General features: G+C 60.2%; 1 protein-coding gene across 1 annotated transcript; it reads left to right on the forward strand.

The window, feature by feature from the left end:
- Positions 1-1908: 1908 nt before the first annotated feature.
- Positions 1909-11835, forward strand: LOC141420282 (plasmalemma vesicle-associated protein-like). Its single transcript, XM_074064556.1, has 6 exons — positions 1909-2304; positions 5179-5275; positions 5378-6087; positions 6883-6940; positions 7033-7114; positions 11251-11835. Exons 1-6 carry the CDS (start codon positions 1942-1944, stop codon positions 11255-11257), a joined length of 1317 nt encoding a protein of 438 aa, XP_073920657.1. The 5' UTR covers positions 1909-1941; the 3' UTR covers positions 11258-11835.
- Positions 11836-12119: the final 284 nt, after the last annotated feature.

Below are 12119 nucleotides of genomic sequence, written 5' to 3' on the forward strand. Positions count from 1 at the left end.
AGTGCAAGTCAGAACATGCCCTGTTGGCCTTAGCATCGGGGGACATGAGGCCCAGGCTGACAACGAGAAGAAGGAAGACGAGGCCAGGGTCCACGTCAACAGCTGTGTGCCCAGGGAGGCCAGGGGCAGAAGAAAGGTGTCTGCCTCACGCTGCTCTTAGAATCCGTCTCTCCATCGCCATGCGGTCACCAAGGCCACTTCTGAGAGAACCCCTGCTCATAACCCTGTCTGTCCATCACCTGGATCGGTGGTTCTGACCAGTTCTGTTCTCGCTGTGCCGAGTGTGACACAGAACAAAACATCTCAGAAAGAAAAGGAAACGGAACATTGTTTTGAGCTGGCTACAAATGCCAGCTTGGGTTCTTGCAACAATTGCCCCAAATGTAACTTTTACCTCATCAAGTCTAGGCGCCTTTTGACTTTCTGGGAGTTTGAGGTTGCCTTTTTTCTTTATCAGCTGAATTCACATTCTTACACTTTCCACATCTCATGAGCAACAGGCAAGACCCCAAGTGCACACTGTGACTGTCACACCTCCTGGCGGTGGCCCTGCCCTGCCCCCACCCGCCCCCGTCATTGTCGCACAGGCCAAGACTCCAGCGCTTCCCTGTGTCCCCAGCCTGGTGTCAGACAGGCAGGGTCTGTGGGGCTGTGGCTGGTCCCCCCTAAAATCCACCGCCCTTTAAGGCTGGCCCTGCACCAGGGGCCTCGCAACAGGCTCTGTGCCTCCTCCTTAGACAGGACAAAATCCAGGAGAGGAAGTCACTCGTCCGAGGTCACACAGCTGGCACGTGGCATAGCCAGCACTTAAGTGGAGCCCCACCCGCGTTGTCACCCTGTGTGCTCTGCCCGGGTCTGGGAGCTCTGGGTGGGCCTGGCCAACCTGGAGACATGGCTGGTTGGGCAGCAGCTGAAGCCCCCAACCCTCTTCCTCCACCAGCCTGCTGGCTGCAGTGGGTCTGGAATCAGGAATCACAGGGTAGCTGCAAAGGCCAAAGGTCAGCGCGGGTTTCCTGCCGCCCCTGGGAACTTCCTCCCTCTCAGCCCTCCACCCGCTGCGCTGAGCACACCCTGGAGGACCCTTCCCCTGTCACCCTGGCCAATGGGGGATGGGTCCCCTGCCCAGCTTTGCCCTGCTGTGTCCCCCACTGGCAGTGGGCAGCACCACATGACTGTCACCTGCCCAGGGCCCAGTCTCCATTCCAGCTCCGTGGTGCTCCCTGCAGCCAGCCCTGAGCCCATCAGGCTGGGGGTGTCTGTGTAACAGTCCCCAAGGCCTGGGTCCTATTGGGGGGCCCTGGCATCAGGGGTCACAGGAAGTTTGCCTGGAGCTCCTGGGGCAGGGAGAGGGGGGCACACACACCCAGAACACTTTGCTCCTTTGCTCTTGAACCTGAAATCCCTTCCATGTCTGCTGGGGACTGACCCTCAGTGACCCCAGGAGATCCCCACTGGGTTTTGAGCATCGGGGGACGCTCAGCCCTCAGGTACCCACACTTCCACTGCCTGTCTCACCGAACCCCAAATAAGAGTGGGGTTGGTAACAGCAGACCCTTGCTCTCGGGTTGTCCCAGCCCAGCCACAGGGCCAGCCAGGCAAACCCCATCTCGGAGGGGGAAACTGAGGCACAGGCATCCTGCAGCACTTACTGAGCGCCTGCTGTGCCTGGCGGGATGAGGAGCTCGGGGAGCCGGCGGCACACGTGCCATTATGGAGCACGTCCTGCAAGTCCGCCCGGCCGTGCACAGGCGCGGGCGTCACGCGTGGGCCCCGCTCGGGCCCGGGTGCTGGGTGCGCTGCGCAGAGCGCAGAGAACCGCGCCCCGGGGAAACCGAGGCGCAGCGGGGCGGGCGGGCGGGGCGGTGAGCGGCGTTTCCTCCTGCAGGAAGGAGGCGGGGGGAGCGGGCGGATAAAGCGGGGCCGGGCGGCGGCGCGGGAAGCATGCGGCTGGCCATGGAGCGCGGGCCGTACGCGCGCGCGGGCGCGGCGCGGGGCTGCTGGTTCTACCTGCGCTACTTCTTCCTCTTCGCCTCGCTCATCCAGCTGCTGGTCATCATGGGCCTCGTGCTCTTCATGGTCTACGGCAACGTGCACCTGAGCACCGAGTCCAACCTGAGGGCCACCGAGCGCCGGACCGACGAGCTGTACGGCCAGGTGCAGCAGCTGTCGGCCGCGCAGAGCAACCTCACCAAGCAGCTGAACCTCACGGCCACCGCCAAGGACGCCATCATGCAGCTGCTGCTGGGCGCGCGCCGCGACCTCGAGCGCATCAACGCCAGCTTCCGCCAGTGCCAGGCCGACCGGGTAAGGCGGGGAGTCCGCACCCGCGTCCCCAGGGAGGGCCCAGTCTCTGCACCCCGCATCCCCAGCTCCGCCCCGTGTGCACCTGGATCTGCAGGGAAGGCCCAGGCTCGGCACTGCACCCCAGACAGACATTGTTAATACCAGCGTGTCCCACGCGACATTGGGACTTGCATGACTGACGAAAGAATGCCCCATCTTACTCTTTCTTTTGCAATAATGAAACACCTGAGTACAGGCCGTTTAAAAACTTGGAGGTTGGGCTGACGGTGCAGCTCAGTCGTGCAGCACTTGTCCAGCATGATCAGTGCTGGGCTCCATCCCCCGCACTGCACACGCAAGCAGATTCATAGCTGCTGAGGTGGCCACGGCTGTGACCCCAGCACTCCGCAGGCAGAGGCAGGGCGATGGGCAGCCTGGCTGCGCAGCGAGGCACTGTCTCAAAAAAGGAAAAAAAATTAATAGCCAGGCACCAGCTACTTGGGAGACTGAGACCGGGAGCATCAAGGTTCGAGGCCAGCCTAGGCAAATTCTGAGACCCCATCTCCCAAGTAACCAGAGCAAAATGGGCTAAGTCCTTTCTGCCTCCTCTGCTATTGGCTGCAGAAAAGCCATCTTGCCTCAACCTGCTAAGCAGATGCTCTTCCCCCCTGGTAGGGAGAAGTTAAAAGGAAGGCTGACAGGGGAGGGACTTTTCCCCAGGGGCAGAGACAGGCCCACAGGTGGCTTTGCAGGGAGACTGGCTCCTGTGACATACTCTGGACAGTCACCCGTTGTCCCTCACTCTGGCTCCCATCAGGGGCTCCTGCTCACCCTGAGATGAGGAGGGGAGGCGAGGGCTGGACTGATTTGGGAGGTCTGGGTGAGGGGAGGTGACTTTGGTGGTCCTGCAGGGAGTGTCCTGGTTGACTGTGTCCGGTTCTGAGGAAGCAACCCCTGGCAGGTGTCAGAACACCCAGCCCTCCACTGTGCAGGAGAAAGGGCTCAGCCCTTCTGACTCCAGGGCAGGCCTGTGTGTAGGGGGGGCTGTGCCTCCTCCCCCAGACCTGCCATGTCATCTCCCCAGCCTCCTGCCTCAGACTTGCACTGCAGAGGGGTGTGCACACCTCAGAGCCCTGGGGCAGGGCCCTCTCTCCCCCTTGGACCTCCTGGATTGGTTTCTCTCCCCAGAACCCCAGGGTAGAGCTGAACCCCTTTAGAACCACAGCACGGATCCTGTACCCCCAGATCCCTACAGCAGGATGGACCCCCCTCATTCCCCTAGAATACAGTGGGTACCCCCAGATCCCTCCAGGCCAGAGCCAGGCCCCTCAGAGTCAATGGTTCCTGGGAATCATTTGGACTTTCCCGGGCAAGTGCGGCCATCCGGCCACCTGGTCCAGGGTCATCAGATTTAAGATTGTCACGCGTCCAGGAACGCCGACTCCCCAGCACAGAGAATCAGACGCCCCAGATTCTCTGTGCAGTTCACGCCAGTGACCCCAGCACTGGAGAAACAGGCAGGAGGACGGGGAGTCAGAGGACAGCGAGTTCCAGGCCAGCCACAAAGACACTGTCCCAAAAAAACAAATGAAAAAAGATTCTGGATTTTTTATTTATTGGAGCTGGGACTTTAGCTCAGCACCTCACCCATGTTAAGACAACTCTACCCCTTTCTAGGTTTTTAGAAAAATCTCTCAGCAGCACTGGGGTTTGAACTCAGGGCCTCACGCTTACTACGCAGTGCTCCACCACTGAGCCACTCCGCCAGCCCTGCTTTGTGATGGTTTTTTTTTTTTTTTTTTTGAGATAGAGTCTTATGAACTATTTGCCAGGGGCTGGCCTAGAACCGTGATCCTCCTGATCTCTGCCTCCTGAGTAGCTGAGATTAGGGCGTGAGCCACCATGCTGGGCTTCAGTTAGATTTTTTTAAACTTTAAGCTTTGAGGGCTGGTAGAGCACCTGCCTAGCAAGTGTGGGGCCCTCAGTCGAAACCCCAGTGTGGCAAAAACAGACAGACAGACAACTCTGAAGAGTACCGCTGGTTTTCTATTCTTCCCCTTCCCCATTCCTTCTGTACTATGAGTGGGAAAGCAAGCTGTCTACCACTTGAGTTATACCCCAGATCTACGTTTTCTTTCTTTTAAGCATTTTAGTTTTTTTGAGCCTTGGGTTGGAAAAAGAATTTACCAAGATGGAGAGCAGGAACAGATTTATTAGAGGAAGAAACACAGTGGCAGCTCTGCAAAGGAGCTCAGTGCCAACAAGTTTCAAGCTTTTTATTGGTGTAAGATATTTGTACTTGCTTGCGGGGTGTGGCGTGATGATTCCCTGCATATACACAGTGCGTGATGATTGAATCGGAAAATCAGCCATCTCCTCAAAGATTGTCACTTCTCTCTCTGCCTCTCTCTCTCCTCTCCTCTCGGTTTCATCAGCTTTTCTGTCCGTGGCTTGGTTTCTGGCCTGAGGCCTGGAGGAGGTGGGCGATGACCCCGCGAGCTCCCAGGGGTGCAGAGGGGCCTGAGGCTCCAGGAGCCCTTTCTTGTCACCCTTCACGTTTGGGGCGACTCACTTTGTCTACACCTCTGGCTCATTAGTCTTCCCCTCCAGCTCCTGGAGCAGCTCAAGATGCAGGTGGACGTCAGGGCCACCGCCCTGGACACCTGCCTGAAGGCCAAGGTGGGCTTGGGGCCCGGAACGAGGTTGCAAGGCCACGTTGGCCTTGGTGTCCAGCTTGAGTCTTGGGAGCATCCCCACCGGTTTCTGTCCCTGTCCCACGGTCCTGGGTGTCAGCTAAGGGCCAGCCTTGAGACGAGGGACAAGGAGCTGCAGAACACCCCTGTCCGTCCCGGCTCAGTGGTGCTGAGCTCTGTCCTGTGTCCCTCCCTGGGGCAGGTCACCTATTTCACCTATCAGCAGTACATCGCGGCCATCATCCTGAGCGAGAAGCAGTGCCAGGACAATCTGAAGGAGTCGAACCGCAGCTGCGAAGGTGAGTGTGGCCAGCGTGGGGTGGGGACGGGGGACGGGGGGACGGGGATCTCCTGGCCAGACCCTCCCAACCCTCTGGGATCTGCTCACCCTGTCCCCCCAGCCCTGATCCTGAAGCTGGGGGAGAAAAGCAAGACGCTGGAGCTGGAGCTGGTGAAGGAGAAGGCAATGTGTGCCCAGGATAAGGACGGCCTGGGGACAGCCAAGCGCATGGCCGAGGGGCAGCTGGCCGAGTGCATCAAGGTCCAGGAGCTGCTGCGACAGGAACAGCAGCTGGGGCAGCAGCAGCTGCAGAAGGTTCAGGCCCTGTGCCTCCAGCTGGACAAGGACAAGTTCGAGGCGGACCTGCGCAGCCTGTGGCGGGATTCCATCATCCCGCGCTCGCTGGACTCGCTGGGCTTCGGCTACCACCCGCTGGGCTCCGAGCTGAGCTCCATCCGCAGGAGCTGTGACCTCATGCCCAGCCTCATGGCCAGCAAGGTGGAGGAGCTGGTCCGGAGCCTGCGGTCTGGCGTGGAGCGCGTGGCCCGCGAGAACACGGACCTGCAGCGCCAGAAGCTGGAAGTGGAGCGGGGCCTGCGGGCCAGTGAGGAGGCCAAGGCCAAGGCCGAGAAGGAGGCCCAGGCCCGGGAGGCCAAGCTGCAGGCCGAGTGCGCCCGGCAGACACAGCTGGCGCTGGAGGAGAAGGCCGCTCTGCGGAGGGAGCGCGACTCCCTGGCCAAGGAGCTGGAGGGGAAGAAGCGCGAGGTGGAGCAGCTCAAGATGCAGGTGGACGTCAGGGCCACCGCCCTGGACACCTGCCTCAAGGCCAAGGTGGGCTTGGGGCCCAGAATGAGGGTGCAAGGCCATGTTGGCCTTGGTGTCCAGCTTGAGTTTGGAGGGCGTCCGAGGTTAGACGATGAACCTGAGTTTGGAGTTGGGAGCTCACCGCTAGGTTGGGTGGTCAGAGTCCCTTGAGAGTCCCTCGGTGTTGGGGTCAGCGCACGGGCCGGAAGGGTTACATCGAGTTAGGACTGAACATGGCAGGGTGCCTCTGGGTTTGGGACTGGATGGGTGGACGGAGACTTTTGTGGTTGCTTTGGGATGGGGTTGGGTTGAGGCCTGCAGGGTGAATTTGACAGAATTGGGGCTGGGGTCTGAGGTGGCCATGGTGGAGCCCAGGGCTGGGTTGCCCAGCAGTCGGTCTAGGGGACAGGGGACAGGGCACAGTTATGGCTGAGTCTCAGCTGGACAAGTCGGATCCCTGTGGGGTTTGGGCTGGGCTGGGATCAGCTCTGCGGTCCGAGGGTGGCACTTGGGGTTGGGTGCTGCTGCTGGACGAATGGGGCAGGTGAGCAGACCCCGCTGGTCACTCTTGGAGCAAGGTGGTGAGGGTGAGGGAGGCCTCGGAAGCTGAGCTCTGCAGAACGGGCTTTGGGACCTGCGTGGGAAGCCGGTGCCGGGTCCCCAGGCCACTGAGGACTCATGGTGGGCGACTGCACTGTTACCGTGTGTGTCATTCTGCAAGGGGCCTCTGCTGGCCCAGAAGGACATCAGCACCCAGGTCTCCAAGGGCAGCAAGGGTCCCCAGCCCCGCTCACCTCCCGCCCCTCTTCCTTCTTCCCACAGTCCCAGCCGGTGACCCTGCCAAGACCTGTGGTCACAGCTGCCAACCCGCCACCCATCAGTGAGTGACAGAGGGAAGGGTCAGGGAAATGGAGGGTCCCTTCCACCCAGACTGCTGGGACATGTCTCAAGCCTGAGCCCCCCTCCCCACAGACCCAGCAGACCTGGAGGAATTCAAGAAGAGGATCCTGGACTCCCAGCGATCCCCTGCAGTCAACCCCTTGGTCCCATCCAGGTAAGGCTGGCTGTTGAGTGTCGGGGCTGCGGACAAGCCTAGGTGAGACTCGGGGTGGAGGGAGGATGAGCTCATGCTTGCTGCTCCCTTAATTGAGCACCTACTGAATACCAGGTCTTGTGCTGAGCCCGGAAGACCCAGTAGTCATCCTGACACACCCAGTTTTGTCTTCGTGACACTCCCTAAGTAGTGGGCAGGACAAGCAAGGAACAAGGTGTGATGAGAGAAGCAAAGAGCCTGCAGTTATTAGGCACTTACTGTGAACTTTGCTTGCTGTGTTTTGGTTCTTTGAGGCCAGGTCTCACTGTGCAGCCCAGGCTGGGCTGGAACTCACGATCTTCCTGGGTTTATAGGTGTGGCCAGGGCTAGGTCTGCCCTGTTCTAAGCACTTTCACGATTAACTCAGTTGATCTTCATGACATAGCTTGGCTATGGACAGGGAAAGTGAGGCACAGACAGGGCTGCACCTGACTCCAGGTGACACAGCCAGGGAGCAGGTGGCAGACCTGGGCCCTGAGCCCAGGCCCCAGCTCCACACCGGCAAGGCAGGGCTTCGGGGAGGAGACGCAGGAACAGTGTCCCCGCCTGCAGGAACAGCCAGTGCGGCGGCCCAGAGGTTGCACTGGGTGTGAAGGTAATGGGCACCTGAGTCTCACGTTCCAACTGTACAAAAATGGAGGTCACGCCTGTGATGGAGAGATCGAGGCCAGCCTGGGCCATATAGTGAGACCCCGTGTCACAGAAAAGGAGCCCTGGTGTCAAGGCCTGGACACGCACTGCACGGCTAGTGTCCAGAGCAAGGGGCACACGCCCTGTCATGGCCCCGTGCCCCTTCACCCCATCCCAGCCGCTCATCTGTTGGAAACAGCCTGTCTGTGCGTCACCAGGAAGGTGACTCAGGGCACTGCCCAAGGACACCCTGTGCTCCCTCCAGGATCCCGGTGACTCCTGTGGTCAGTGACCTAGTCTGGACCCACATCTCCACTTGCAGTTACCCCCGAGGGTCAGGGAGATGCTGGACTTTAAGTCAAATTCTGTGACCCCAACATCTCCACTGACCGTGAGCACCCTGGGTCCATGGCAGCCCTGGGTGCTGAATGTGGCTTTCTGGGCAGATGGACAGGGTCACTGTGGCCAGGCCCCACTTGAAGCACCTCTTCATCTCCTCCTCATTCCTTTCTTCCTTTCTTTTCTGGTGGGACTGGGGTTTGAACTCAGGGCTCTGCACTTGCAAAGCAGGCGCTCTACCGCTTGAGCCACAATCCAAGCCTTTTTTGCTCTGGTTATTTTTGAAGATGGGGTCTGGCTTTTAGCCCAGGCCAGCCTGGACCACCACCCTCCAGGTGTGTGCCACCACTCCCAGCTACTTGGTTGAGATGGGGTCTTGGGAACTTTTTTGCCTGGTTTGTCAAAGAACTGGTCCTGATACCATCCTTCCAAGTAGCTAGGATTTCAGGCGTGAGCCAGGGGTGCCCAGCTTGTCTTTCTTTCCTTCTCTTTCTTTCCGTGTCCTCCCTCTCTCTGTCTCCCCCTCCCTCCCTGCCCCATCCTTTTTTTTTTCCCCTATGTGGCCCAGGCTAGCTTGGAACTCGTGACGCTCCTGCCTTTGGCTCCCGTGTGCCTCGGTTCTTCGGCATGGCTCTGTCATGGAGGGCTCATCGCCTCGCAGAGCCGCCCCCCCCTTCTTGCTCTGGATGAGCCCCTTGGTCCCCCAGCCCGCAGGGAGGGAACTGAGCCCTGAGGAGCCCCCAAGGCAGAGGCAGTTTCCTTCTCTTGTCTTGGCCTGAAGCCGGCGTGGTGAGGAAGGAGATTCTATCATTAATCCATTTCTCAGAGCAGGGAACTGAGGCCCAGCGGTGTCGTGCATGGGGTCGGGCTCCCAGCCCAGGACTGTCCGGCCCTGGCTGAGAACCGGGAAAGCACTCGACATTGTTTACCCCAAGTGACGTCCCCTGCTGAGAAAACAATGGGCACTTAGCCCCGGTCCCTCCTGTGTCTCCCTCGGGTGGCAGGAAGGACCTCTGTCTGGCCTTCCAGTGGGGAGAGGCCCAGGGTCAGGTCCGGCTCAGCCAGCGCCCTATCTCCCCACCGATCGACTTCTTTCTTTACGCACTCGGTTATTTTGAGCCGGTCCCGCTGTGTGGCACAGGCTGCCCTGAACTCCGGGCTCCAGTGACCCTGCTGCCCAGCCTCACGGCCCGGCACTGTCACCCACCCCGGTGCCGGGCAGCTGGTCTGCGCCTACTCCCGCGGTGCGTGGGATGAACAGGGACCCCCACCGTGTGACATCACTCTGTTGATGACAGCCCCACTGGCTTTTCTTCACTGGGGTGCCATTTGCACATGTATTTTCAAAGGTTTCTGAGCACCACACCTGTGATCCCAGCACTCAGGAGGCCGAGGATCACGAGTTCAAGGCCAGCCTGGGCTTCACAGCCAGACCTTGTCTCAGAAGGAGGACATTTAAAAAACAAACAAACAAACAAACAAAGAAGCATAATTTGCCGGGGGCCCTGGTGGCTCACGCCTGTAATCCTAGCTGTTCGGGAGGCAGCGATCAGGAGGATCGAGGTTCAAAGCCAGCCTGGCAAATAGTTCGTGAGATCCAGTCTGGAAGAAGACAACACAAAACAGGGCTCAAGTGGTAGAGCCCCTGCCTATCAAGTGTGAGGCCCTGAGTTCAAACCCCAGTGCTGCCAAAACCAAAAGCCACACAGTTGATCAAAATATTAGGTAAACTGAGCCCAGGGCTATGTGGCTGGATACAGCAGAACTGAGCATGGAGGCCTCAGGTGCCGTCTGCCCCGGCTCACATCCCAGCCTGCGTTTCCTCGTGTCTCGCGCAGTGCTTCGGCGCCAGCCCCGTGTGTGGCTCATGGAGTAGTGGGAGCCACGTGAGGGCAGACGACTGAGCCCGCGGTGACTGGACAGACAGGAAGTGAGACCCTCCTCGGGGCAGCACAAGGCTTCACCCAGGAGGTGACCAGGGACCTAAAGGAGGCGAGCGAGGGGCCCCGAGGGGACCCTGGGAAGGTGCGGCAGGCAGAGCCGTGCTTGGTGAGCTTGGGTGGAGTGCAGGGGTCATGGCAGGCAGGCAGGTGACAGGGGCACCTCAGGCCAGCTGTGGCTACAGCAGGGACCATGGCAGGTTCTGAGCAGAACTGGGACTTGGCCCGTTCAGGCCTGCGCAGGTTCCCTGTGGTCACTGGGGAGAGAACTCTGGAGGGTGAGGTGGACCTGGGCCAGAGTACAGGCAACTGCGGGTCCAGCAGTGCCAGGTGGGGAGAGGTGGCCCTTGTTGGCCCCCCTGGCTGGCAGGAGGGGTGTGGAACGTCAGGGGTGGGGGTTTTGGGGGTCGGTGACCAGAGTCAGGGAGGGGTCCTGAGCCAGTGCTGGAACGTGAGGCCGCTGGGGCCCCAGGGAAGAGCAGGGAAGGAAGGGAGGGGGCAGCGGAAGCAGTCCCTCCTCCCCCACCAGGAAACAGAGTCAGCGCCAGCCCCTGACCTGCAGGACCTAAGCCAGACAGCCATGGCTCGTGCAGGCCACGGGGGAGGCAGGGGCGGAAGCGCTGGGGAGGCTCTGGCATGGTGGGGACTTGGCAGGGCTGGAGTCCCTGGCGGGGAGGCCTGGCAGAGGCAGAAGGACGGAGCCTTGGATGCCAGGTCTCCAGGCCGAGGGCACTGGGGAGCCATGGAGGGTGTGTGAGCAGGGGCAGCCTCACTGGAAAACTCATGGGAAGGAGGAAGGCTCAAGCCCTGGGTCAGTTCTGTGCAGGTAAAAGAACCAGAATCCAGAATCCCAGCACTCGGGAGGCTGAGGCAGGAGGTTTGTGAGTTCGAGACCAGCCTGGCTGCCCTGTCTCAAAACAGAACAAATTAAAAAAGAGAGAGCTGGCCCTATCTTAGGGGCCGCAGTAGGGGTGGCCAGCTTTAGGGCAGGATCTCAGCCTCCAGCACCCGGGGGAGTTTTGGGGACAGGCCGACAGGCTGCAGCAGAGGCTTGGGGCTCCGGGAGGCGTCCACAAAGGGCCAATAGAGCCTGGGGAGGAGGGAGGTGGGGACCTCAGCTGTCCTGTTCCAGGCCTGGTGAGGTCCTCCGTCTGTCTGACCAGCTGCTGTGTCCTCTTCTCTCCCCAGTGGCTGAGAAGGCTACGGTGGAGGACCCCGGGGTGGCCCCGTCCATGACCTCGGGTGCCGGACACGACTGCTGCCCCCTACTGCCCTTCACAGCCACGTGCACCCAAGGCCCTGGGCACAGACCTGGCGATGATGTCAGACAGCGATGATGTCACGCACAAAGCCGCCATGGCGTCACGGCCACTCAGCGCTAAGCTCACACGGCAGTGGCAGAGCACCACCATTGCACGCGTGCATTCCCTCCTCACTCTCGGCCCCACGTCACTCGGTGTCACTGCCCTGCCCTGCACCGGGCCAAGCCCAGCGTCCCCTTGTGCACAGCCTGGTGTCAGCCGCCAGCCTCCTCCGACTTCCTTATCTCCCGGGCCTGGCCAGGAGGTGAGAACAGGAAGCCATTGGCCTCCTCCTCCCTCCAGAGTTTCCAGGCCCCCCTTAAGGGTTTCCAGGCCCCCCCTTGAGAGTTTCCAGCCCCCCTTCCAAAAGGGCATGGTCCAGGGGTGAGGGTCCCCCAGAGCCCGCCAGCTCCCCCTTCCTGTGGCTCATGAAGATACTAGTGACAATAAATAAATGTCAGCTGTCCCTTCAGAGGCTCCAGAGTGGTGACTTCTGCTCAGGAGGAAGAGAAGGCTGGAGAGATGGGAACCTCAGGCGCCATGGCTTCCCTCACACACCTGTACACATGCCAGCAGTGATGAGTGACTGCGTCACTGTCACCTCAGCGTTCAGGGACAGGACTGCGCACTGAGCGTGACAGCATCACCACCAAACTCAGTGTTTCTTTTAGCTGCTTTCTGAGCCAGGGTCTTGCTGGGTTCCCCAGGTTGGCCTGACTTGAGATCCTCTTGCTTCCTTCCCAGGTGAGGGGACAG

The sequence above is a fragment of the Castor canadensis genome, unplaced genomic scaffold, assembly GCF_047511655.1.
Source record: "Castor canadensis unplaced genomic scaffold, mCasCan1.hap1v2 HAP1_SCAFFOLD_88, whole genome shotgun sequence".
In the NCBI taxonomy this organism is placed as follows: domain Eukaryota; kingdom Metazoa; phylum Chordata; class Mammalia; order Rodentia; family Castoridae; genus Castor; species Castor canadensis.